The 24964-nt window shown below is 37.7% G+C and overlaps 1 protein-coding gene across 1 annotated transcript; it reads right to left on the bottom strand.

Annotated features, from left to right (window-relative positions):
* Nucleotides 1–15067: 15067 nt before the first annotated feature.
* Nucleotides 15068–22270, bottom strand: LOC137018320 (uncharacterized). The gene is made up of 8 exons (XM_067382923.1): nt 22070–22270; nt 20454–20619; nt 20159–20344; nt 19934–20065; nt 19715–19840; nt 18869–18936; nt 18634–18677; nt 15068–15179 (listed from the first exon to the last, which is right to left on the bottom strand). The coding sequence occupies exons 1-8, from the start codon at nt 22268–22270 to the stop codon at nt 15068–15070; spliced, it is 1035 nt and encodes a 344-aa protein (XP_067239024.1).
* Between the last annotated feature and the right edge of the window lie 2694 nt (nt 22271–24964).

Here is a 24964-nt window from a genome sequence, read left to right as displayed (position 1 = left end):
AAGAACAACAACGCAGTACTCGTAGTATCGCAAGGGAACTAATTTTTTATAAAAATGTATCTAACTAAAGTGCACAATAAATATTTAAAGGTGCCCAAGAATGCTTTTTCACAAGATGTAATATACGTCTAAGGTGTCTCCTGAAAGTGTCTGTGAAGTTTCAGCTCAAAATACCCCATAGATGTTTTTTAATTAATTTTTTTAACTGCCTATTTTGGGGCATCATTAACTATACACTGATTTTGGCAGCGCCGCCCCTTTAAATGGCATGCTCCCTGCCCCCGAGCTCTCGACTATAATACAGTGCATTTACAAAGTTCACACAGCTAATATAACCCTCAAATGGATCTTTACAAGATGTTCGTCATGCATGCTGTATGCATGCTTCGAATTATGTGAGTAAAGTATTTATTTTGATGTTTACGTTTGATTATGTATGAGTTTTAAGCTATTGTCTGTGGCTAACGGCTAATTCTATAATTTATAAAGATTTAAAAATTTATTTTAGATTTATAAAGAATGAAGTTGGGTTTATTCATTATACAGACTGCACATGTTTAAAACAACACGGTCTCACCCCTCATCGTCACATATCGACGTTTGGTCATTGCCCCCTAGCGTCGACATCCGAAGCAAAGGGTACCCCTTTTGCGTCGCTTTTCAACGTCGATGGCCGTCCTATACACTTCAATGTAAATCCCTTATCTTCGGATTCTGACGCAGGGGGGGGGGGTCAACCAACGAATTTCTCGCGTGTGTTGGAAATTTTCGGTTTTCGTGGTCATAATGACAAATAACTTGGCTAGATGTAGGCATTATCTTGCGATAAAAAATACAGCAGGTTTTAGGCTACAGAGGATAGACTTTTAACGGATCAGACCCTCAACGTCGGATTTTGACGCATGCAGGGGGTCAACATAGATTTGCGCTCTTTATAAAAAAAAAAAGCGATTTGCCCGGTATATTTGTTAATGTATATTTGTGTGTATAATTACTTCGACCGGACCTAACTGTTGTGTAAAATGATAATAATAATAATAATAATAATAATAATAATAATAATTGTTCTTGCATCTGTACCTTGCGTCACGTTGGCCAATCAACTACTTCAGCAGTAAAACATCATTGCATGCGACGATCCCTAGCACCATTGCGTTTTTCGATTTCCATACGTAAGTATTGCACTTAATATAGAATTAGACATATTAGATATTTGCATATCAGAAACAATCAGCTCATGCCATAAAGCTGTTGTGTTTGGTAATATTTTAGCGCATTGAGATGGTGTTTTCCATACATTAACTAGACTGGCGGCCCGCCACATTTTGTCCCGCCACAGTCTCAAAGTAGGCCTGTCGCGATATTCAAATAACCGATTGATAATTGCGCTCTTTTAAACGGCAAAAATGCACCAATTAAGTTTTCGTGTATTATATTCAAACTCATCGGAAGCCATTCCATAGCTTCTGAATTATATAGTCACCTAGATTATTTATTTATTTATTTATTTTTGGGTCAGCTTATGATTATATATTTTTATTCATTTGCTATTTTTCTCTATAATGGAGAAGTGTGTTCAGTGCATTCTGGATTGTGTTTAATAAATCAAAGAGTGACGTTTAGTACCACAAATACAGATGTATAGATACAGGCCCCCACTAATTATTCTAGAAATAAATTAACCAATTTGACCACTTATGAACTATCATTTAGCCTACTATATGTTGTGTACATGACTAATGTGCCCTACCATCACGAATAAATAAATAAATTACTATTAGAGCACAAAATTGTTTACAAGAGAACAAATTTCTTCGTTGATGTAATCACTTACATTTTGCTCTCAGAATGCATCAGATTTATGCATTTAAATTTAAAATGTACAAAATTTTCCTACGGGGGGCATGCCCCCTGACCCCCCTAGAGGGACCGATGTCCACCCACCACAGTCTCACAAAATCCAGTTGGAAACACTCATGAAACACTGCACCAAATGAAATGTGCACGTGGTGCTACACATTGATAGATAAAAGTTAGCCACGGGTTAGGCACTATTGGTGACAAAATTAAAATAGTGTGATAGGCATGTCCGATTTTAAATATGATATTCTTTGTTGCAACTAAGTAGCCTAGTTGCTAATGAGTCGTGCCACAGTCTACTGCCATATTTATAATCATAATTTGGATAAAAGTGTCTGCATAGAACCTATAGACATAAACATGTAAACATATATAATCCATACTCTATCTTCAGATGTAATGAGTGTGTGTGTTAGTTAGTATATTGTAATGTGTAGTTTAGTTATCAATTCTATACTGATTTATTTTTCTCTTTATCAACAGGTTCTCAAATACAATTTATCAAATAATAATTAGCAGCTGACTACAAAAGGCACTTTTAAGAGCCACGTTTGTATTGTTATTCTCCATTCTCTTTTTTGTATTGTTCTCTCTCGCTTTCTCTCTCTCTCTCTCCATTCCTCTCTCTTCCCTTCCCTTCCCTCCTCTCCCCTTTTAGTGGTGTGTTTGTCCTTGTGCACTTTTGTTTGTTCTTGTGCACCATGTCAGATCCTAAGCTGAACCAGCTCTTGGAGGAGGTCAACAGTCTTGTCAACCAGGCAGAAGACATGGATGAACTCAAAAGGCTGCATGAGGTCATCAGCACTCAACAGGAGGCAGCTTCATCCATCCAGCGATCCACCAGCCAGCCATCTGTGAAGTGGATTAAGAGGGACAGCAGAGGAAACATTATTTATGGGAGGCCAAGATTCTCCAGAAAGCAAGCAGGTCAGACTTACTTTTCATTCATGTTAATTAAGATCTAGATTTTACCTCTAGATCTATTTTTACCTTTTGGAATGATATATAAACATTTCACAAGTCATGGGTCTGAATCAGAAAATATATGATTATTATTATTATATAACATACTTACTATACATACTATAAGGAAAATCAATGCTAAAACTTTGTGTCATTATGTTTAAAAGGCAGTCATGGTAATGTATTTGTTTCTAATTGTAAAAGATGTTTTTTGTTTTTTTTTACTACAGTAGGTCTTAGCCACAGACAAACCGGAAAGACTGGTGGTTCCCTTTTCAGGGCTCCAGAAACCAGTGTGGAAATGACCAATGACTTTTCTCACATAAACACTGGTATGTCCTATATTGTCCCTGCACTGTAAAACAGTATGTTCATTAATAATAGGAATGTAATACACATTCCATATTTTTGTGTTGGTATGATAGACAGCACAGTTATTACTGCTGTTATGACTGTTGTTCAGTGATATACTCTTTTGTTTAATAACCTGTTGTTTTTTAATACTGTCCATTGTTTTAACAGAGTCTTTCCTTCAAGAGCTAAAGCACTCACTGGGTGAAGATTTAGATGACAAAGAAACACCAGCACAAGCCTCCAGTGATTGGTCAGTGAGAAAAAGTCTTGTCTCAGGGTGGTGGGCGAAAGTGAGGCCCCGGTTGGTGGACAACATGGTGGCTAAGCAGCATGTGGCAAGTCCAGTCTGCCAGAAATGTTACTCCAGTCCAGCGATGATCCATTGTTGTGACTGTCGACCACAGCCCTTCCTCTGTGCCCATTGTGACATCAGCATCCACAAGGCTCAAGTCTTCCACAACAGGGACTCAATTAGAGAAGGCTTCTTTCAGCCATTGCCTCCGACATCCTGTTTTGTGGAGAATGTTCTTACCCAGTGTGGTAAGTTGTAGTTTTAATTTCAGTTATCACCTGGAAAACTAAATGCTAAAATCTAAATAATTTCTGATCAGTCAATGAAGCCATGAAGAATATCTGGTCTTAAAAGCTGACAGTAAATACGTATGTTAGTCTTCTATCCTCTAACTATTCTCATAAATGCTTCTTTTTTTTTCAAGTGCGTCTTGTACCCTTGGAGATGCCAGAGAGAATATGTAGCTGTCCTCAGAGATTAAGTGTCACCACTGGAAAACCCATTGCTCTGGTTACAATGAATGGTAAGGAGAACATTGGGGATGGATGTCACTTCTGCTCAAGTAACTGCCGAATTTCACCCTCAGATGAGGTGATCCCACCCCATATCTCTAACTTCTCACTTTCTGTCACTCTTCACTGTCCTATTTAAATGAAAAATGTAATAAGTTTTGAATTAAAAAAGTAAAAGTATATTTACCTCCCAGCCAATTGTTTTTGGATGTATAGATAGGTAACCTGTGAAGATGGAAAGATAATATAGAGTTTGTCCATAAAAGAACAAAAGCACAAGATGTACTTCCTTTGCTTCCTTGGATTGAGCACACAAATTATTCAACTTTTCTTTGCCTCTGTCATAATGAGTGTCTTGCGATACTGCAACATTGTATCAAGACATCCTTAGGAGCCAAATTGTCACAGCAATTAAATATATGCTCAAATATTGTGGGCCATCCCCCAAGAAACTATAATAGATAAAGATAATATATGGATAAGATAATTAGTCTTTTTAGGATCATTCTTTGTAAATCCCTCCAGAAGTTTGCATTCTGCACTTGAACGGTGCCTTGTGGTGCCATCCCAAAGGGGCACAAAATCACTCTCACGGACCTTCTACTGGTCTGCTCCTGGCTGGTGGAATGACCTGCCATGCTCTATCCGGGCAGCTGAATCTTTAGCAACTTTCAAAAAACTGCTAAAGACATATCTATTTTGTCAACACTTGTCCCAGTAATATTAGCACTTACTTTTTATTTATATTTTATTTTTATTTTTTTACTTTTTATTTTTTCGATTTCTATTTTTTCTCCATCTATTTGTATTAAAAAAAACTGGCTACGAGCACTTTACTGATGAAACTAGTTTATTTTAATTTTTCAATTAAAGTGAATGGAAACAGTTTAATTAGAGTATATGCACATTTACAATGTTTCTATCCATAGATGTTGTCCTGGAGACATTTTGATCCCACAGATGGTCAGAACACGTCCGTTGATTTGTCTAATGTCCATTTTTAATTCACATTACACAGTTGATGGAATCAAACTAAGATGTGCATATTCTGAATTTTCATTAATGCGAATATCAAATGCAAATAAGATTAATGGAAACCTCGCTAGTGTCCTCCTGATAGTCAAATGTTCCCACTTCATTGTCAGAATTAAGTGTGCATATATATTTCTTTCCTTTTCCCAGGACGATATGATCTCAACTTGCCAGAGTTGAAATGTGAGGGATGTCAGGCCACATGGAGTACTGGAGTGGATGAGCTGGTCCATAATGACTACTGGCCTGCTACTTCTCAATTTTCAACAGTGTATGCTACAGACATCCTATTTTCCTTTGAGGAGTTGAAGATGGCAGCACCTGGGATGTCCAGCCAAGCATTTCTTAGAATGCTAGATCAACGAACTGTCCGCTTTGGCCGTGTAAGTATTTGTGGTGATAATCTCACAATTATAGTATGAGGTCAAGTACACATGAACATTTACACTGTTTAGGGAAAAGTTCATGTATTAAATTCAGACCCTTTGTCACAGATGTATAAACAGCTAGCAACTCATGCTGTCGTGTAGTTTGTAGTGTGAGTGTTTTATGAAAAAAGGGGTCCTTCTGAAGACCACAGCATTAACTCCATTCTTCTAAGATTTGGAATTTATCTGTTTTCCCCAATATCATTTGCTGATCACAGAAATGTTCATTTGGAAACTTTTCTTTGGCTAGAGATGTAGACTGTCAGGTTCTTCAATTTAGGTACTTTTCATAGTTTATTATCATAGGTCATGAAAGTAGTACACACATCCCAATGTTTATCCATTTTAGAGCATCTTATTTCAATGTAGAGTAGCCTTTAATTTTATCATCTGTTTTACTGTACTCTTTTACTGTACTCTTTTGAAACAGACTGGAAAGGTCATAGCAGACAGCTTCAGAAAAAGCTTTTTGGAGTGGGAGGCTGTCCGATTTGAAGTGGACAAAATCATCCGGGAAGACCACTTTAACTGCCCAGCATGCACCCCAAACATGCTTGCGGTCTCTGTTGATGGAAACCGTAAGCACTATAGATTCAAGAGTGCAGCAAGGTACTTAAAAAAAAATACAGTGTTTAGATTGACAGTTCATCATTTTGAAAGTAACTTTGCTGAAAATCATAATGAAAATCATATGAATATTAAAAGGCAATATGTGTCTCTTTATCTAGATCAGAGGAACAAGCAATCTTTAATGGTGTCTTCATAGCTAAGGACGATGATGTAGCAAGATTTGTAGACTATGTCCATTCCTCGACCAGCCATGTAAACTTGCACAACATCACTATATTTACATGTAAAATACCATGTCCTACATAGGAGTTTGATTGGACTGTTAAACATCATCCATATTTTAGGTCTCTGGAAGAGGTGTCTGTGGGGGACAGTGGTCAGCAGCACGAGAAACGTCACAGAAGTCCTCCAGCAAAGTAGATGAGGAGGGCCTAGAACTTGCCGTTTGTCGGCATGGTGTTCTTCTTTGTGCCCTTAATATGTTCAGGGGGAGGTTTTTGCTTACCCTTTGTACCTCCAAAAAAAAATGGCTTGTAAGCCGGTGAAATTCTTTGCTATGGATGTTGCATGCAAGTACTGGCCTTACCTCCAGAGGGTGAGTGAGAGATGCCCTGAGCTTCAGGATCTGCTCTCAATGAAACCATTTCTGTCAGTGTTCCATGCCAAAGCCCACGACTTCAAATGTGAGGTAAGAAAATGTGACTGTCCATGTGATTTTCTTTACCTAAACATAAGATTGTTGCCACTTAGATTTATTTATTTTATTTTTTATTTGAAGGTAAAATGGAGTGGGGCGTACCAGGAGGGGGCTGGTTTGACTCTCGGGGAGGAGGTGGAGCAATGCAACGCCTTCCTATCGAGAATTGCTGTTACCACAAAACACATGGCAAAAGCAGGTAAGGTAACCACACACTGCACTAGTTTGATAAAGTGATACAAGAAATATCTGCAAGGGACTGCAATTCTTCGCCTTTCTCACACTGCTATGAGAAGTGTTCAAACTACTGTACATTTTGATCCTGATGATGAGGTACATGCTGACTCTGAACATCTGAACAATCAAAGCAGATTTAGAATGTATAATCTTTAAGACAGATGGGTGGATCGATTACAATACCTTCATCGTATTTTTATTTGAAGTGAAAATCATAAGGAGAGTCAGTTGGAGCAAATACTGTGCTGTTGTTGGTTGTTACCATACTGTACCTACTGTCCTGCTACAGTGCTCTATGCCTTTTGCGTAATGTCCTGTGTCACTGTTCCATGCTACTTCCCCACTATCCTGTGCCACTACCCAACTAACCCTTTCCTTGGACAGCAATTAAATGGCACAAGACAGCAGGGTATTGTTTCTGAAAAGTATGTGGTACCCAAAAAGTGTGCACTGTTTTTCTCTTACCGCTACTGTGAAGAAGAGTGATAAAGTGTTTTGTTCTGTTTGCAGTACGCACAGACATGCTCACAGTCATGGCCATGCGCTGGAATCAGCAAAAGTTTAACAACTTGGCTTCCACACTTGCCCGCCGATATCAAAAGGTAAAATCACTTATGCAATATATAAAGCAACATGTGTTTTGTAAAATATAGTGGCATCACACTAAACTATATGTAGTGACTTTTTTTTAGCTGATATATTTTTCAGTATGTGTGTGTGTGTACATATATATATATTAGGGCTGGGTAAACTATTCTTTAATCCCAAGAATCGATTAGTCTAGTCTGTTTTCAGTTGATGGATGAGCAGAATATGTAGCTCCTCCCATCCAATAAATCGCAATAATCTGCGATATGAAGCACAGTCTCAGATTTCAAATGACGTCCATCTTATTATGAGATTCAAAAATAAATATCGTTTTGGCGCTGTTTAATGTGACGTGACGGATCGCTTTAGCACCTCGGTTAAAGAGAAGCATGTGATCTCCACTTTAATACCAGTTACAGTGAAATAAACATGAACATCTGAAGGTATGTTAAAATATACAGTACAACTTACTGAAATCTGTATCCGCGGAAAGACTTGTAATCAATGTAATGTAACGTCACATTTACCTCAGAAAAACTTGACCACAAACTCATTAGTCAGCTAGAAAAGTGTACTCTAGAAAGCAACATTCTGATAAATATAGCTATGCACCGTTACATATTCATTTTAATGTTCTTCAGTATTTAATGCATGTTTGAATAAATCGGATATGACAGCCGCGATTTAAATGTTTATATTTAAAAACTAAAAAATTAATTGAAGTAGAAATAAGATTATGTAATTCTTAACTTTATTTATTATTTAAAAAAAACAATTGAGTGTAATTTAAGTGTTTGTATATAAATAAGTTCATTTTAACCTTTAATACTATAGTATAGTAGTACCAACTGACTCTCATGTGTAGTTTACAGCATTAGTTGAGAGATTTTTTCCTCTAGAAAATTTGCAATTTTCTGTAACTGAAATACTGCATCCAAAAATACACACACACACACACACACACACACACGCATGTTTGTTTTTGTGAATTGTGGGGACTTTCCATAGACTTCAATGCATTTTACACTGAACAAACTGTACATTCTATCCCCCTACCCTGCCCCTACCCCTAAACCTAACCCTCACAGGAAACTGTGCAAACTTTTACTTTTTCACAAAAACTCATTCTATATGATTTATAAACCCATTTACATTGTGGGGACCGCTGGCTGGTCCCCACGATGTAGGTGAACTCAGGTTTATATTACATCATGGGGACATTTGGTCCCCACAATGTAATATAAACAAAAGCACACACACACACACACACACACACACACACACACACACACACATCATTGCATACCATATAGGGACAATTACAGGTTATGGATGTGACTGAACATGAGCAAGCATAGTATTGTTAGAATATTTTTCACAAACCCTGGTATAGTCATTATCATACAGATACCATGGCATTTTATTGACATTGTGAATGTGACAAAAAGTCCACTTTCCATGAAATTGCCATATAATTATAGTCCCTGTATTTGTGAATATATGTACAGTATGTTAAATGAGTGCTGTATGTTGTTTTCTGATAGTGAAGATAACTTTAAATTCCTTATTAATACACAGCTCTAGGCATTACCCTTGTCTGTCTCTGCTTCATTGTCATTTGTTGTTTGTGTTTGAAGGCCACAATAGCCCTGCAAAGAGAGTTGCATAATATGGAGGCCATGAAAACTGAAATGGCAGTCACAGATGATCAACTGGAGGTCTGGATCACTGATGTCAATGAGTGGGCAGAAGGTATAATATGCATTTTGATGCTTAATGCATCATTTTTATGGTCGTTTAATTATAATTGACACACTAATGTACAAACTATGTGTCACCTGATGGGAAACAAAGATAAAGTTATTTCAGTCTAGTTTTGTGTTGTCATAGACGCAAGCTTATTTTAGCATCTTCAACCCTTTGAATTTCTCATCAAGCTTTTTTATTGTTTGTTGCAAATGCACATAGCCTTCAACCTGTAGGGTACAAAGCATTATCCAGTAGGGTAGCCACTCAGTTACAGAAAAGATTTTTAGGCTCACTGGCCCATATACCAGAAATTATACTGTATTAAGAAGCATATTTCCTACTTCTCTTCCCATCAGCAACAACATCCCCGAATGATGCTAATGTTGCTGCTGTGGCCAGACGAATTGAGGAGCTGGTGACCAGTATTAAAAGGAGGTCGCAACGTCTTTATAAAGACAATGATGGCTGCAAAGGTCGTGCCCGGATACGCAGAAAGATCAGAGAGGAAAAGAAACTTTTAAATTCTGTGGTGGATCAATATAACTCCATGGTACCTAATGCAGAAAACCTGGACTTGGACACTATTCTTTCAGATGACATCATTTGGCCATGGCAGCTTCCACACGGTGGTATGTACACAAGTCTATTGACGATGTGAAATAAGTCACATAGTAGCACAAAATCTTTTATTGATGTTTGCTCAGATAATCTAAGAACTTTTAAATACTAATTTTTAAATCAGCTGATTTATGTATTCCAGACTCTGTAGATCTAAGGACAAAAAGGAAGGCATTTGACATGGTGATGGCAGTAAGGAGAATTGAGGAGGAGAAGAGTATTCTCATTGCTGAGATGGAAAAACATTGGACAACTCTTTGCACCCGTGCAGACACCCTGAAGGAGATGTCATCCCAGCTTTGCAGTGGGACATCAAGTATGTATTTAAAGTTATACTTCACATGCATTATATTTACCATTATGTTTCTGAAAGTCTGCAATAATGTTGTTTCTTCCTGTATATAAGGTGAGATGTGGGGCCTGAGTACAGAGGGAATCCAAGGTCTACAGAGCTTAACCATGAAGAAAACACAAGCCATCAACAGAATACGAAAGCACGCAAAGAACTGTTATATACAAGTTCTGACTGGAACAGAAGTGAACTTTGAAAGTGATTCAGAGGAATACCATAGTGACTCTGAACTTTCAGAAGATTAAACAGAAGGTGTAAGATGACCAACTTTCAAGTGTCTTGTCATTTTCTCCAAGTCTTTGTTAAAGAAATTCATAGATTGGCAAGAAGGTCATTGTAGCACCTGAGCTCTTTATGTTGAAATTCACAATTCAGTTTGTCACATACAAAATCAGAGTACAACATGCTGTAAAATGCTTAGTGCAGTGCTACGTCATAAAATAAGATTGGGAATAAAGAAGAGTGCAACATCCAATGTGTTTAGATCATTGTTTAGATAACATTTTTGTTTTTAATAATTTTGCTGGTCTTTTCCAGTAATAATTAAGGCCTTCACTGAAATGAAGATTTCTGGATGGAATCCTTTCCAGATGTTCAAGCTGACAGTGTGTAATGCACATCCTTAAATGCAGTCTCTTTAAGTGAGCACTTAGAAGAAGTTGTATGGTCTGTCCTCTTTAGTCCAGTGTCCATGATTTCCAGAAAAAGACATTTTGACTTTTTTTTTTCTCCAAGGTTCAACTCACATGGCTTTTAGCACAGATAAGCCATCTCAGTCAAATTCTTTTAAGCCCAGTATACCTCTAACCCGCATCTGTGGTTGGTATGTCATGCTGTGTTGATAGATATTAGTTATTTGGTATCTTGTGCCAATGCAATGACAGTTGTGGGTTCAAATTTCGGCTGCCACTATTGTGCCCTTAAGCAAGGCACTAAACCTTAAGTTGCTTAAGGGGAGACTGGCCTTGAAGTAATTGATGAAGGTAAGTCCCTTTGGATAAAAGCATCAGCCAAATGCGTACATACAACATAAAGGGTACTTAATTCTACCACAGCTTTACTGCCAAGAGACTCAGTTTCTCTATGCTTGTCAATCTACTTAGGTTGGAAATATTCTCATCTAACCATGCCTTTTATTGTTGACATTAGCCACAAACAACGATCATAGTCTAATTCTCTCTCTGCTGTACAGCCTTTTTGAGACACCCTGGTAAACCATAGACTCTTGCTGTCTGTCAGACTACAATAGTAATGTTGTACCAGAGACATCAGTGTAAAACACTCACTTCCCTTTCAGTCATACCTACAGCTTGCTTGCTGTGTATATACTCAGTAATATCTGTCTTACCCCCTCCCCCCTTCTGTATCTCTCCCCCACTATCAGTGCCTCCTCCTCATACTTCTCTCCACAATGTCGACCTGATCGCTCCTGTATATGTGCAGGTCCACACATTCATTATGCAGTCCAGGCTCAATGCGCTCAACGTTTTTGACCAGATCTTCTTCATAGGTGTCCCTTTATACGTAATTTACACACCTGTCAGCCTATCAGAAAAAAATGGTATTTAATTTCTCTGGGTGATAAAGTAACATACCTAAGCATAACATAAGTAAGAACCATAGTAATGAGCTTCATTTGTCATTTAGCTTTCATTTGTAAACATGAAAAGCTTTGTTTAGAATTTGAAAAAAATCCCATGGGGGTTTTAATTGAACTTCTTTTATAAACTTATTATTATGAATATCTGAAATGTAATGCCTTGTGTAGTGCTGCTCTGTATAGTTTCCTTTGTGTCTCATGTGTATTGGAGAACCTCCCAGTTAAAGCAGTCAAAGACTATGAAAATATCAATATTACAGTGGAGTTTATGTAAATGTGTATTAATAAATAATTCACAAATCATTAAAACACCCATATTTTGATTATCTTGATTGTTGTGTGCTGTGAATAAAACATTCATAACACCACTGACTCATCCACATTTTCAGGTGTCTTGATCCATTGATGTGTATTGTGCTAAAATAACTGCAATGTCACAAATGTTTCTAATAGTTCAATATTCCTTAAATAGTTTACTTGATACTTTGTGTGTTGTCCAGAAATATGTCCAGTTTAACACATTTGACCTTCTGTGGCAGCAGCAGAGATCCTTGGAAATGTACAATTTTGGTACTCAACGACTATGATTTTTGATAAACATAGTTCTATAATCACTCAAAACCCACTAAAATATCCATATTTTGAGTTATCCTAATAATCTGATGATTGTGATTGTGAAAAATGCCCAATCTCACTTATTTGATTTTCCATGCTAAGTGTGACATAACAGAAATCTTTGGACATATGCTGTTTGGACATTGTCATTTTATATTCTTACATACCTTAAATCATTCAAAACCCACTAAAACATCCATATTTTGGGTTGACTTCATATGTTGATGTGTATTGTGCTGAAATACATCCATTTTTACTTATTTCACTTGCTATGTCAAGTGTGAGGTCACAGAGATGCATGGAAATACATTGTTTTGGCGCCCAATAGCTGTGACTTTTGATGCTCAAATATAATTAAATCATTCAAGAAACTCTAAAACATTCCTGTTTTGAGTTGACTTGATGCATAAAGGTGTGATTTGCAAAATACAATTCACTTTCGCTGACTTCACTTGCTGTGTCAAGTCTGAGCCCAAAGACATCCTTGGAATGTAGCACTGAAAGAGGCAAATATGCCATAGAAGGCTCAGTAAGCATCATGCCAGATAATTGATGAAATGTCAGCATGTGGCACATATTTTGATACAGGGGATGTTAACAATCTTGTCTGTCAATTTTGAGACCTCTAGCTGCTTGTGTGTTGCTAGGAGGCGGAGCCAAAATGTAGAAAATTTGATTTTCTAGGGGGCGCTACAGAGTCTGTGAATATGTAAGCTGTAATTTGACTTCACTTATTTAACTTGTGTGATACACAGATGTCACATGACAAATTTGAGACCTCTAGCTGCTTGTGTGTTGCCGGGAGGCGGAGCCAAATTCTAGGGAGCGCTACAGAGTCTGAGAATGTATAAGCTGTAATTTGACTTTGCTCCCATATTTTATGCCATACATAGATGTCACATGCCAAATCTGAGACCTTTACCTGCTTGTGTGATACAAAGAAGCAGAGCCAAAAATCAGAAAAAAATGATTTCTAGGGGGCGCTACAGAGTCTGTGAATGCGTCAGCTGTAATTTGTCTACACATATTTATTTTGGGTGATACATAGATGTCACATGCCAAAATGTACCTGCTTATGATGTATGCAAGTTAGAAATGTTAACCCTAGACCCCTAAATGTTCACAATTCCCATGTCAGAAAGGCATTGGTAGAATTACGCCACTTACTGTAACAAATATCAACATGTGACACATATATTGGTGTGTGGGGTAAAGCAAAGTGCTATGACAAATTTGAGGCCTCTTGGTGCTTCTGTGTTGCCAGGAGGCAGAGCCAAAAATCAGAAAAAAATTATTTCTAGGGGGCGCTAAAGAGTCTGTGAATGCGTCAGCTGTAATTTGTCTACACATATTTATTTTGGGTGATACATAGATGTCACATGCCAAAATGTACCTGCTTATGATGTATGCAAGTTAGAAATGTTAACCCTAGACCCCTAAATGTTCACAATTCCCATGTCAGAAAGGCCATGGTTGTCAGGGACACAGACGGAGGCAGGCAGGTAAGTGAAAAAAGGTGTTTATTTAGAACAGAGGCACGGACAATGGAAGCTGGAGAATGCAAGTGAGTGAATGAACAAGCACTTTGGAACAGTCACTTAGCTGGAGTGTAACAGATTATGTCTTTGTAGGTGAAGGATCCACAGGGAATGGAGAACAGATGATGGAAGACGAATGGGAGAGGATACAGGATTCTCAGGTGAGTAACAGGCAAGGAGTCCATGTACATGAGACAGTACTTTCCATTGACGAGATCAGACAATGTGGTGGAGTGAACATGGGGCTTATGTAGGGGTGTGCTGACGAGTGTTAACAATGGTGATGGCTTGCAGGCCCATGTGATTGGTGAGAGATCGGAGGTGAGGAACCAGAGGGATGCTGGGAAATGGAGTCCGGGGAAGGTGAGACAGACGGTGACTAACAATGGTAGAGTTACACTTATTATTGTAAATAAATATCAACATGTGACACATAAATTAACATGGGGATGAAAAAAATAGCTTTTTAAGACCTTTAAGATGGTAGTGTGTTACCAACACAGAAAGATCACTGAGGTTACTTTAGGTTCAAAGATGTTTTATTATCATTCCATAAAACGGTGAATAAAATTAATGTAGAAATTAGACAAAGTCAGAAAGAATGACCACATTAACATCATGAAATATTTAAACTTTATGAAAATAAAAAAGCTATCCAGTTAGTTTCCATGATTGTCATAAATAATGGTAATCAATCACTTAGTGGGGTTAAAGAGTATTCAGAGTGTCCCAGTTCATAAAAATAGAGACAAAAATAGAGATTAGAATTAACACAAATAAGGACCAGGTGAGATAGAAAATAAATAAATAAATAAATAAAAGTTAAGTATAAAAACTAAATTATTTTATCATTGAATCTGGTTACAATCTGGTTATAACAATAATGGTAAATGCTCAATGTAGCACAGCTTTCAGTCCAAGCTACAGCAGAATTGTCATTAGCTATTTCAGCGCAAAACACGTCCTCTCTAACTGCTGGGTTCCTGAGACCTCCAACTTCCATGATGTGGTTATACAGCTCCAGGACCAATGGGCCTCTGAGGGTGGTAGCCAGACCACTGTTTACTGGCAGACAGTTCTGGAGAATCTGGTTGGGTCTAGGCTTGGTACACTAGGCATTTGGACTGCTATGGCAAAGGTCTTCCTCTTCATTGTCTTGTTCCTCTGTTTGCAACTACAAATCAAAATAGATACAATTGCACATGAGCACACAAAAAACACATACATACACACACACACCATGACAGGCTGGGGTGCATTTCTCTCACCATTGCCAGTCTGGGGTGTGTCCCTCCTCACTGCACTGCCAAGCTGGGGTGCATTGCTTGCTGCCATGTGACAGACTGGGAAACATTGCTAAGGGCAGCAGTGTAGTCCTGCAGTTTCAGCTTGAAGATGGTGGAGAATTCATGCATGACCATCATCCCATAGGTGTTCAGGTTGGTCAAGGCTGTACAGCGACGAGAGAGAGAGAGAGAGAGAGAGAGAGAGAGAGAGAGAGAGAATGAAAGACAAAGAACAGTACAGTGCACAAAATGAAGAGATGCAGTACCTATTACACCAGGTGTTATACAAAAGACAGTCTCTGTGTGTGTGTTAAAGATAAAGTACCTTATACATCAATATCTTTTCTGAATTTAACTAAAAAAGATTTAACAGGATAGCAGCGATGGATAATTTTAAAAGAAACCTTTAACTTTGTTGACAAGCAGGAATTTACTGGGCAGAGTCCATGTCCTGGTCCAACAGATGTCTTGGGCATATTTGCTCCAAGCTGTAATTACGCATGGGGTCTCATCCAAGCTTCCATATTCCTTACCCTCTGACACCCATAGGAACACTATTTATTGATATGTGAACCTAATGTTGAGACATAGTTTGACAACAGAGAGAATAGACAATTTCTCAAGGAGTAATGAACAGTGTTTTATTAGAACCAAAATCAGAAATAGATTATCTTACTTTTCATTGCACAAGTCCAACAAATTGAGGTGGAGACATATTTAGTGCCATTTAAAAGACAGTAAAGACAAACAACAAATAGGAGCAAATATACAGCTATCAGACACAGTATAAGTTGAACACATACACACACTATAAAATCAACACATTGCATGTGTATACTGAATGTCCTAATTCGTGTGTCAAAGTTATCAGGTTTGTGGTTTATGGCGTGCTCAGTGCAATGACAGCTCAGAGGTAACAATTTGATAATAATCAATACATATCAATACATATAAACAATTAGAAATGGTATAGAACACTGAATATGAATTTAATATATAAAGAATATTATTAGTTCTCTCTACTATTTCAGGAAGAAGAACCTGTAAAAACCACAGGGAAATTTAACTGAAACATACCTTTAAGCATGTGTGTTTGTGTGTGTGTTTGTATAATTGTTTTAAAATATTCTTTTAAACTTCAGGTCACTGCTGTAAGAGTCCTGTGCTAAGCTCAGTAAGGGAACTGGCTGGCCGGCTCCCATGTGTCCTCCCAGGCTTTGCCACTGTAATTAAGTAAGGCAAATCAAACATTAGATCAGGAGAATAAGTCTATTTGTGTCTACAACATTCACAGCTTATACTGTACATTTTCATAAAATCTTTGTTTCTAATTTCTCTTTATTGGTAATTTCCTTTGCAATTTCTTTACATGGACTTCAAATATACAGTCAACATTAAGGGCCGATTTAAAGTCAAAGCAAGTATGCTGTGGATGCAAGATCACGCATGCACTTTCAGTGCAGCCTGATCATGCATCGCTTGGTATGCTTTCATTGACTCCCATGTTATTACATGCATCGCGTCACATCACAATGGACAACGCACAGTGTTACCCAGGTCCACATCATGTTGTTTTTTACATTGTGTTACTGTTTAGGGGACAGGCTTTACAAAGTTAAAAGATTAGTTCACTTTCAAATTAAAATTTCCTGATAATTTACTCACCCCCATGTCATCCAAGATGTTGATGTCTTTCTTTCTTCAGTCGAAAAGAAATGAAGGTTTTTGATGAAAACATTCCAAGATTTTTCTCCTTATAGTGGACTTCAATGGCCTCCAAATGGTTGAAGGTCAAAATTACAGTTTCAGTGCAGCTTCAAAGCGTTCTACGTGATCCTGTTTTAACCATAAATGCTCATCTTGAACTAGCTCTCTTCTTCTTTTTTTGAATTTGAATTCCAGCATTGTAGACACTGCTAAGTGTATTTCTGCCCTCCACAGGTCAAAGTTTGAACTAAATTGTCATATTCAATATTCAGTGAAGTCCACTATAAAGAGAAAAATCCTGGAATATTTTCTTCAAAAACCTTAATTTCTCTTTGACCGAAGAAAGAAAGACATGAACATCTTGGATGACATGGGGGTGAGTAAATTATCAGAAAATTTTAATTTGAAAGTGAACTAAACCTTTAAGCTCTCATCTAAGGCTGCGTTAACACTTGGCATTAACATGCGACCTGTATCTGGATGTTGTCCACACACGCATTGAAAAGACACGTGTAAACACGTTTGTGATCGGAATGTTATCCGATCAATGTGTCCTGGTTCGGAGGTAGTCGAGGACACATTGGATCTCAGTGTAATGTAAACGCGATCCAGCCAACAAATCTACATTCAGAGGGCGACGTCATTTAAATCCCCGCCCAATCTCTCCGTGTGGCTGTCAGAAAATAATGGACAGACGCAGTTTTGACAAGAAATTAAACATCTTTGAACTTTACAATAAACATCTGACTTTAAAACAGTTCATTTAGACTTACATGATACCATTGGTGTCATTTTTCATTTTAATTGTGAAACATTATCTAAACGAGGTGATTGCGAGTGTTTTTATTGCTTTTAGTTTATTAATCTCCCAATATTGCACGCTATAACTTTAAATCTGGATAATGTGACTTGTTTAACATGATCAACCCTGTTATTTTTCATCTCTGGAAGTGTTTTTTCATTTAAAAAAAATTATTTAAATTTAGCCTATGTGAGTGAAAGCAATAGGACATTGTTTTATTTGTATCGTCTTTACTCTTAACTGGTGTCGTATAGCCTACCCTTGTTTAGTTCTAATTAATGCTCTTTAACGTGATGTGCTATTTATTTTAATACAAAGTGTTCGGATTCTGCGGTTACATATTACACAAACAATACAAATGCTTGCGTGCTGCAACCATGAAATATTATTTTTCATCAGACAAGATTAATGTAGACACTTAAATTTGTAGAAGTTCTCTATTTTGGATCGATTGTACTTTTGTGGAATAAATCACAAAAATTCGGTGCTGTGTGCACTGCATTGATAGATGCTAAGGTAAAATGTGTTTTACGCTATAAAGCAATTTGAAGCGTCTGCCTTTCAAATGCGCTTAATTTAAATATTGTGCGGTAAACAAAAATCTGATCAGTTATCCAGATACAAAGGCCACTTGATGTGAACAAATGTAAATGCGCCATGTTCTAATTGGCTAATGATCTGATTAAGACTGTCTGCAGCCAGTTTGCAGCCACTGTGTGTACATACTACTCTATCCTAAAACATCCATATACCAAAAAAACAAAAAAACAAAGGGCTGATAGGAAACATTATAGTCAAGTATGAATGGATATGTACTGTATGTCAGTACTTACCATTGGGAACAAGGCATCCAGCGCACCTTTACTTCAGCCTTATCCTACAGAAACACACACAAACACATTTAATTATATTTGTGTACTTACTGCTACCATTTCACAAAACCACTCAAACAGTAATGATGTTCACGCTTGGCTATATTCACTGGTTGGGTGACGTGGCTATAAAGTAATATTCTACAATGAGGAGGATATAAGAAACATTAATAATAATGATGGTTCTACATCTGACCTCTGTCATTCTTTTGTCAATTATTGAGTCCCACTGCCACACTTTTTGCCTGATGCATTTTCGGCACCCTGAAATGACAAAGGCAAAAAGGTTTTGTTGAAAAAACAAATGGTAATCAATAAATACAAGTATTGCATTTGATCTAAGGCCTTGTGCATTTATAGGAACCCATAACTTATATACTAGGCATGGTTTCACAGAATCTAGAATTAACATTAACTAGTGTATGTGTATCACACTGGCCATTGTAATATAGCACAAATAAGAGAGAGGTTGGTTGGATAACCACACAGCTGTGGTACTGCCATAGCCAAGAGGCTGAAGGTTGATAAAATTATCATCTTCAAACTGATGGAACATTGGTGTAGCTCAATTCAATGCAAAATGCAGAGTGATATATAACACCAGCGCAAACAGTCAGAGTGAGGAAATCTAGGAACATCTTTAGTCAAATAGCATCACTGACCATCTCTCGAACAATCAGAATATAATAGATAATTTGACTGGACCTGACTGTTGAATCAAAATTATATAAATCAAAGAGAACCAATTCATCTAAGGAAAAAAAGTATTTGCCTAATTACAAAAAAAATTAAGAAAGTTCACTTTACCCTTTTTTTCTGGGTGAAGGGTATAAAACAGAAAATAAAATAAAAAAACTTTACAGCATGGCATTGCTGACTATAATGTCATCAAACACCAATTGGATTCATCTAGCAGTGCCAATAAGGCTCTGGGAAGTGTTTTTGTGTGCCTTTTAGGTAGCTAGTCCACTAGTTTTACATAAAAAACTACATAGTGTTTATTTAAACCATAATTAATTCTGCATAAGAAAGTTTACTTTACCCTTTTTTCTTTTGTTGGGGTTTGGTTTGGCAGTCTGTGACTGACTTTGCTGGGGCTGTGGCTGGGTCGGGACCTGGAGCTGTATCTGCGGCTGATGGTGGACCGGAGACTCTGGGGGCTGGGGCTCTGTTGTGAAGGTCCCAAATTAACATCAACTTAAATAAACTTAACCGTAATTACTTCTGCATAAGAGATTGGGTGCAAGAAAGTTTACTTTACCCTTTTTTCTTTTGTTGGGGTTTGGTTTGGCAGTCTGTGGCTGAATTTGCTGGGGCTGGGGCTGTGGCTGGGTCGGGACCTGGAGCTGTATCTGCGGCTGATGGTGGACCAGAGACTCTGGGGGCTGGGGCTCTGTTGTGAAGGTCCCAAATTAACATCAACTTAAATAAACTTAACCGTAATTACTTCTGCATAAGAGATAGGGTGCAAGAAAGTTTACTTTACCCTTGTTTCTTTTGTTGGGGTTTGGTCTGGCAGTCCGTGGCTGACTTTGCTGGGGCTGGGGCTGGACCTGGAGCTGTATCTGCGGCTGATGGTGGACCGGAGACTCTGGGGGCTGGGGCTCTGTTGTGGAGATATGCGGTTGGATATGCTGGTCAGGTTGGGGCTGGGGCTGAGACATCTGGGGTCCTGTTAAGAAGGTAACAAGTTAACATGAATTTAATCTGTATACATTAAAGAAATATGTATTTTTTTTTAAATATAATTAAAAAAGTAATGAGTTCTGCATAACCCTAACCTTGCTTTTTAAGTAAATACTCATATGCCTTTTTCATGGCATCAACAAAAGGTCTTGTGTCCTCACTCAGTGCCATTCCAGCACTTATATCAGCAATCCATGAATTTTTTTTTTTTCTGCCTATAAATAAAATGGGCATATAGCCCAAGGCAGCCAGTTTCTGCACCTGAAATGAACAAAAGTACTTAGAGAATTCACATTGCATTAATATCAAGGTTACACAATTCACATCAACATCACTTTTTGTCGAGGTGACATCACATTTGTATGAAATCAATATTCACATAGTGTCAGGCAATGACTGGTAACGCTTTACTGATCTGAGTTTCTAAACACTGAGAGGAGTGGTTCACAAGTGTTAATGTGATCTGATGACATTCATAAGCTGACCCACTTCTGTCATAGAACAAAATGTGTAGATTAAAGAGTGAAACAGACTGGTTGTAAGCTGATGAACCATCAACATGCTGGCAATGAGCTCTGACATGACGGTTAAAATGAAGGTTGCATTGAAAAATAAACAGATCTTATTTAGAACAAGATTTGGAGGTGGCCCTAATCAGAATTGACAGTCAGATTCCCTTGTTGTGCAAGGACCATAGTTGCTAAAGGGGATTCTCTCTATTGGTGCTGTTCGGCAACTGGAGGGTTGCAGGTTCGAGTATAGCTCTGCCTGCCTCCTTTGAAATGTCCTTGAGCAAGATACTGAACCCAAAACTGCTCCAAGTGTGCAGGTTGGCACCTTGCATGGCAGCCACTGGTGTATAAGTGTGTGGGTGAATATAAGGCATACATAAGTGTTTTAAGTGCTCAGAGGAGTGAAAAAACACTATATATATTATATATGCAGTCCATTTACAATTTTACCATATTGTGAGTGGGAATAGAAATTTAATTACAAACTGGATATTATTTTGTCAACACTGATGCCATTCTCTCTCTTTTCTTACGAATGCTGCTACAAGGAAACTTTGGGTCACCACTATTAGAAAGCTCATCAGTTTCATAGGATAGACTATGTTAAATGTATCTGTTATAAGCAAATTGAGAGAACATGAGTCATTTTGGACACAGTTCACATCCATCCAAATGTTGTCCTGTTTATGGTATGTGTGCCAGCTTTAGGATAAGCTAAGGTCTGTGGGATGCATGCATAACGTGTCATTGATTTTTTTAAACTGTACATTCAGTCACAAGATGACATAATTTCCAGTGTCATTCAACCCATATTCCTGTTCCTCGAAATCAGTGAGTTTTGTCGTTAGGTGGAGAAACGAGAAAATTTGATTCAACAAGAACCAAATAGCAAAATGGCAGCTAACACTAAGTAATGAGGGCAAGGAAAGTTTCAGTTTTCTGTGGCACTTTCAGTTCTGGTCAGCTCCCACTTAGCAAATTTGGTCTATGTCGATGTTCTTTGTTCCTATTCCTACCAACAGCACTCTGTGAATCTCAAGCAACAGAAATATGGGTTGATTCACACCAGATTGTTCTACACAGTTAGAAATGATAATGTTGATAGTTTGATCATAGGATATTATTGATGTTAATGTAATGTGCTTTGAGCTTCATATTGACTACAATCCAATTCATGAAGCATGAGTATTTTTACTTACTGCAACTTGGGCAGAAGAAACCACTCTTGCTGCATTCCGATTTTTCCAGACCCCCTGACCCCACTCATTATCCAGGCGATCTTTGAGGGCCTCAATCTTTTTACTTTTGCTGAGGCTTGCATAGCAGGCGATGCAGAACTTCCTAATCGCCTGGTTCTCAACCTGGCAAGCAGGGCAACATCTGAATTTTGGCTTTGTCATTCTGAAATGTACAATACACACACACACACACACACACACAAGGATTATTACAATATTTTAATATGTTACGATATTTTAATTTAACACATTTTAAAGGCAAACAGGTTGTCATACAAATATAACCACAACAAATAGAAATAGCCTAAAGGCACATTCAAAATAAAATTCATTTAGACCAACCCAACTGTGAATGGACTCTCTGTTGCCCTACTATTAGGCTTGGACTAAGGTCTTTATTACTGTCAAAAATACACAGGTCTATGTCAATGGTTTCAGTCATTGCATATAACATTACATGTGGAAGCTCCTAAAGCTTTTTTCCCCTAAGGAAGCCCCAAGGCTTTTGGGGCACTTTAGTCACGTACACAACATATAGTAGACTAAATGATCGTTCAGTGGTCAAACATGTAGAGTATACATTTCAACTATTAAAAATATGTAGCAAAAGGTTGCCTTTGTTAAATTTATTTATTTCTAGAATAATTAGTGGGGGCCTGTATCTATACATCTGTATTTGTGGTACTAAACGTCACTCTTTGATTTATTAAACACAATCCAGAATGCACTGAACACACTTCTCCATTATAGAGAAAAATAGCAAATGAATAAAAAATATATAATCATAAGCTGACCCAAAAATAAATAAATAAATAAATAATCTAGGTGACTATATAATTCAGAAGCTATGGAATGGCTTCCGATGAGTTTGAATATAATACACGAAAACTTAATTGGTGCATTTTTGCCGTTTAAAAGAGCGCAATTATCAATCGGTTATTTGAATATCGCGACAGGCCTACTTTGAGACTGTGGCGGGACAAAATGTGGCGGGCCGCCAGTCTAGTTAATGTATGGAAAACACCATCTCAATGCGCTAAAATATTACCAAACACAACAGCTTTATGGCATGAGCTGATTGTTTCTGATATGCAAATATCTAATATGTCTAATTCTATATTAAGTGCAATACTTACGTATGGAAATCGAAAAACGCAATGGTGCTAGGGATCGTCGCATGCAATGATGTTTTACTGCTGAAGTAGTTGATTGGCCAACGTGACGCAAGGTACAGATGCAAGAACAATTATTATTATTATTATTATTATTATTATTATTATTATCATTTTACACAACAGTTAGGTCCGGTCGAAGTAATTATACACACAAATATACATTAACAAATATACCGGGCAAATCGCTTTTTTTTTTTTATAAAGAGCGCAAATCTATGTTGACCCCCTGCATGCGTCAAAATCCGACGTTGAGGGTCTGATCCGTTAAAAGTCTATCCTCTGTAGCCTAAAACCTGCTGTATTTTCTATCGCAAGATAATGCCTACATCTAGCCAAGTTATTTGTCATTATGACCACGAAAACCGAAAATTTCCAACACACGCGAGAAATTCGTTGGTTGACCCCCCCCCCCCTGCGTCAGAATCCGAAGATAAGGGATTTACATTGAAGTGTATAGGACGTTGAAAAGCGACGCAAAAGGGGTACCCTTTGCTTCGGATGTCGACGCTAGGGGGCAATGACCAAACGTCGATATGTGACGATGAGGGGTGAGACCGTGTTGTTTAAAAATGAAAATAGCGACGCTCTCTTGTCTCCGTGAATACAGTAGAAACTATGGTAACTTTAACCACATTTAACAGTACATTAGCAACATGCTAATGAAACATTTAGAAAGACAATTTACAAATATCACTAAAAATATCATGATATCATGGATGATGTCAGTTATTATTCCTCCATCTGCCATTTTTCACTATTGTTCTTGCTTGCTTACCTAGTCTGATGATTCAGCTGTGCACAGATCCAGCCGTTAATACTGCCTTTCCTTGTCTAATGCCTTGAACATGAGCTGGCATATGCAAATATTGGGGGCGTACATATTAATGATCCCGACTGTTACGTAACAGTTTGTGTTATGTTGAGATTAGGGGTGTAACGGTACACGTATTTGTACCGAACCGTTTCGGTACAGGGCTTTCGGTACGGTGCACGTGTGTACCGAAGCATTACATTGCAACCAATATTCACCACCAATAACCGCAATAAGCTCTGCGTTTTGTTACTTTCGATAAGAAACAAAGTGTCATCCTTCAAATTCTGTCCATGAAATCATGAAGTTTAAACAGAAAATGCCATTTTGACGTGCTTTGATGTGGGGTGACACATCAATGTACAGGCGCCTCAGTTCAACCGGCAGCGCAACGCGGAGCGCAAGTAAATGTGTTCATCTCTTCCTCCTTAATACTAGTTACAGAATAAACATGAAAGAACATCTGAAGGTATGTTGCAAGATTCAGTACAACTTACTGAAACGGTCATATCTCATGTAATCGCTCGTTCAGTGTGGAACGGTGGAAAGACACAATGAAAGCGTCTGTATTCAACAATATGTCATGATGCATTTACCTCAGAAAAGCCATTCTTGTTCACAGCTTGTTAGTTCGCTAGAGAAATGAACTCTTTCGCTTAATATATGCACTGTATAAGCCAATATATTCATTATTTTACTTAATCTTTTAGTGATATCCTGATTAGGCTATTTAATGTATGTTTAAATAAATCTGATGTTAAAATAACAGCCACTGTGTAGAAATGATTATATTTCAACAACGAATTGGAGTAAAAACATTTAGAAGTTAATGCAAAAACTGCCTTAGGTGCAGCTTACAGGTTTGCATAC

This window comes from Chanodichthys erythropterus, chromosome 4, assembly GCF_024489055.1.
Source record: "Chanodichthys erythropterus isolate Z2021 chromosome 4, ASM2448905v1, whole genome shotgun sequence".
Classification (NCBI taxonomy): Eukaryota; Metazoa; Chordata; class Actinopteri; order Cypriniformes; family Xenocyprididae; genus Chanodichthys; species Chanodichthys erythropterus.
The sequence above is the reverse complement of the archived record's forward strand: the minus strand, read 5'-3'. Positions and strand labels throughout refer to the sequence as shown.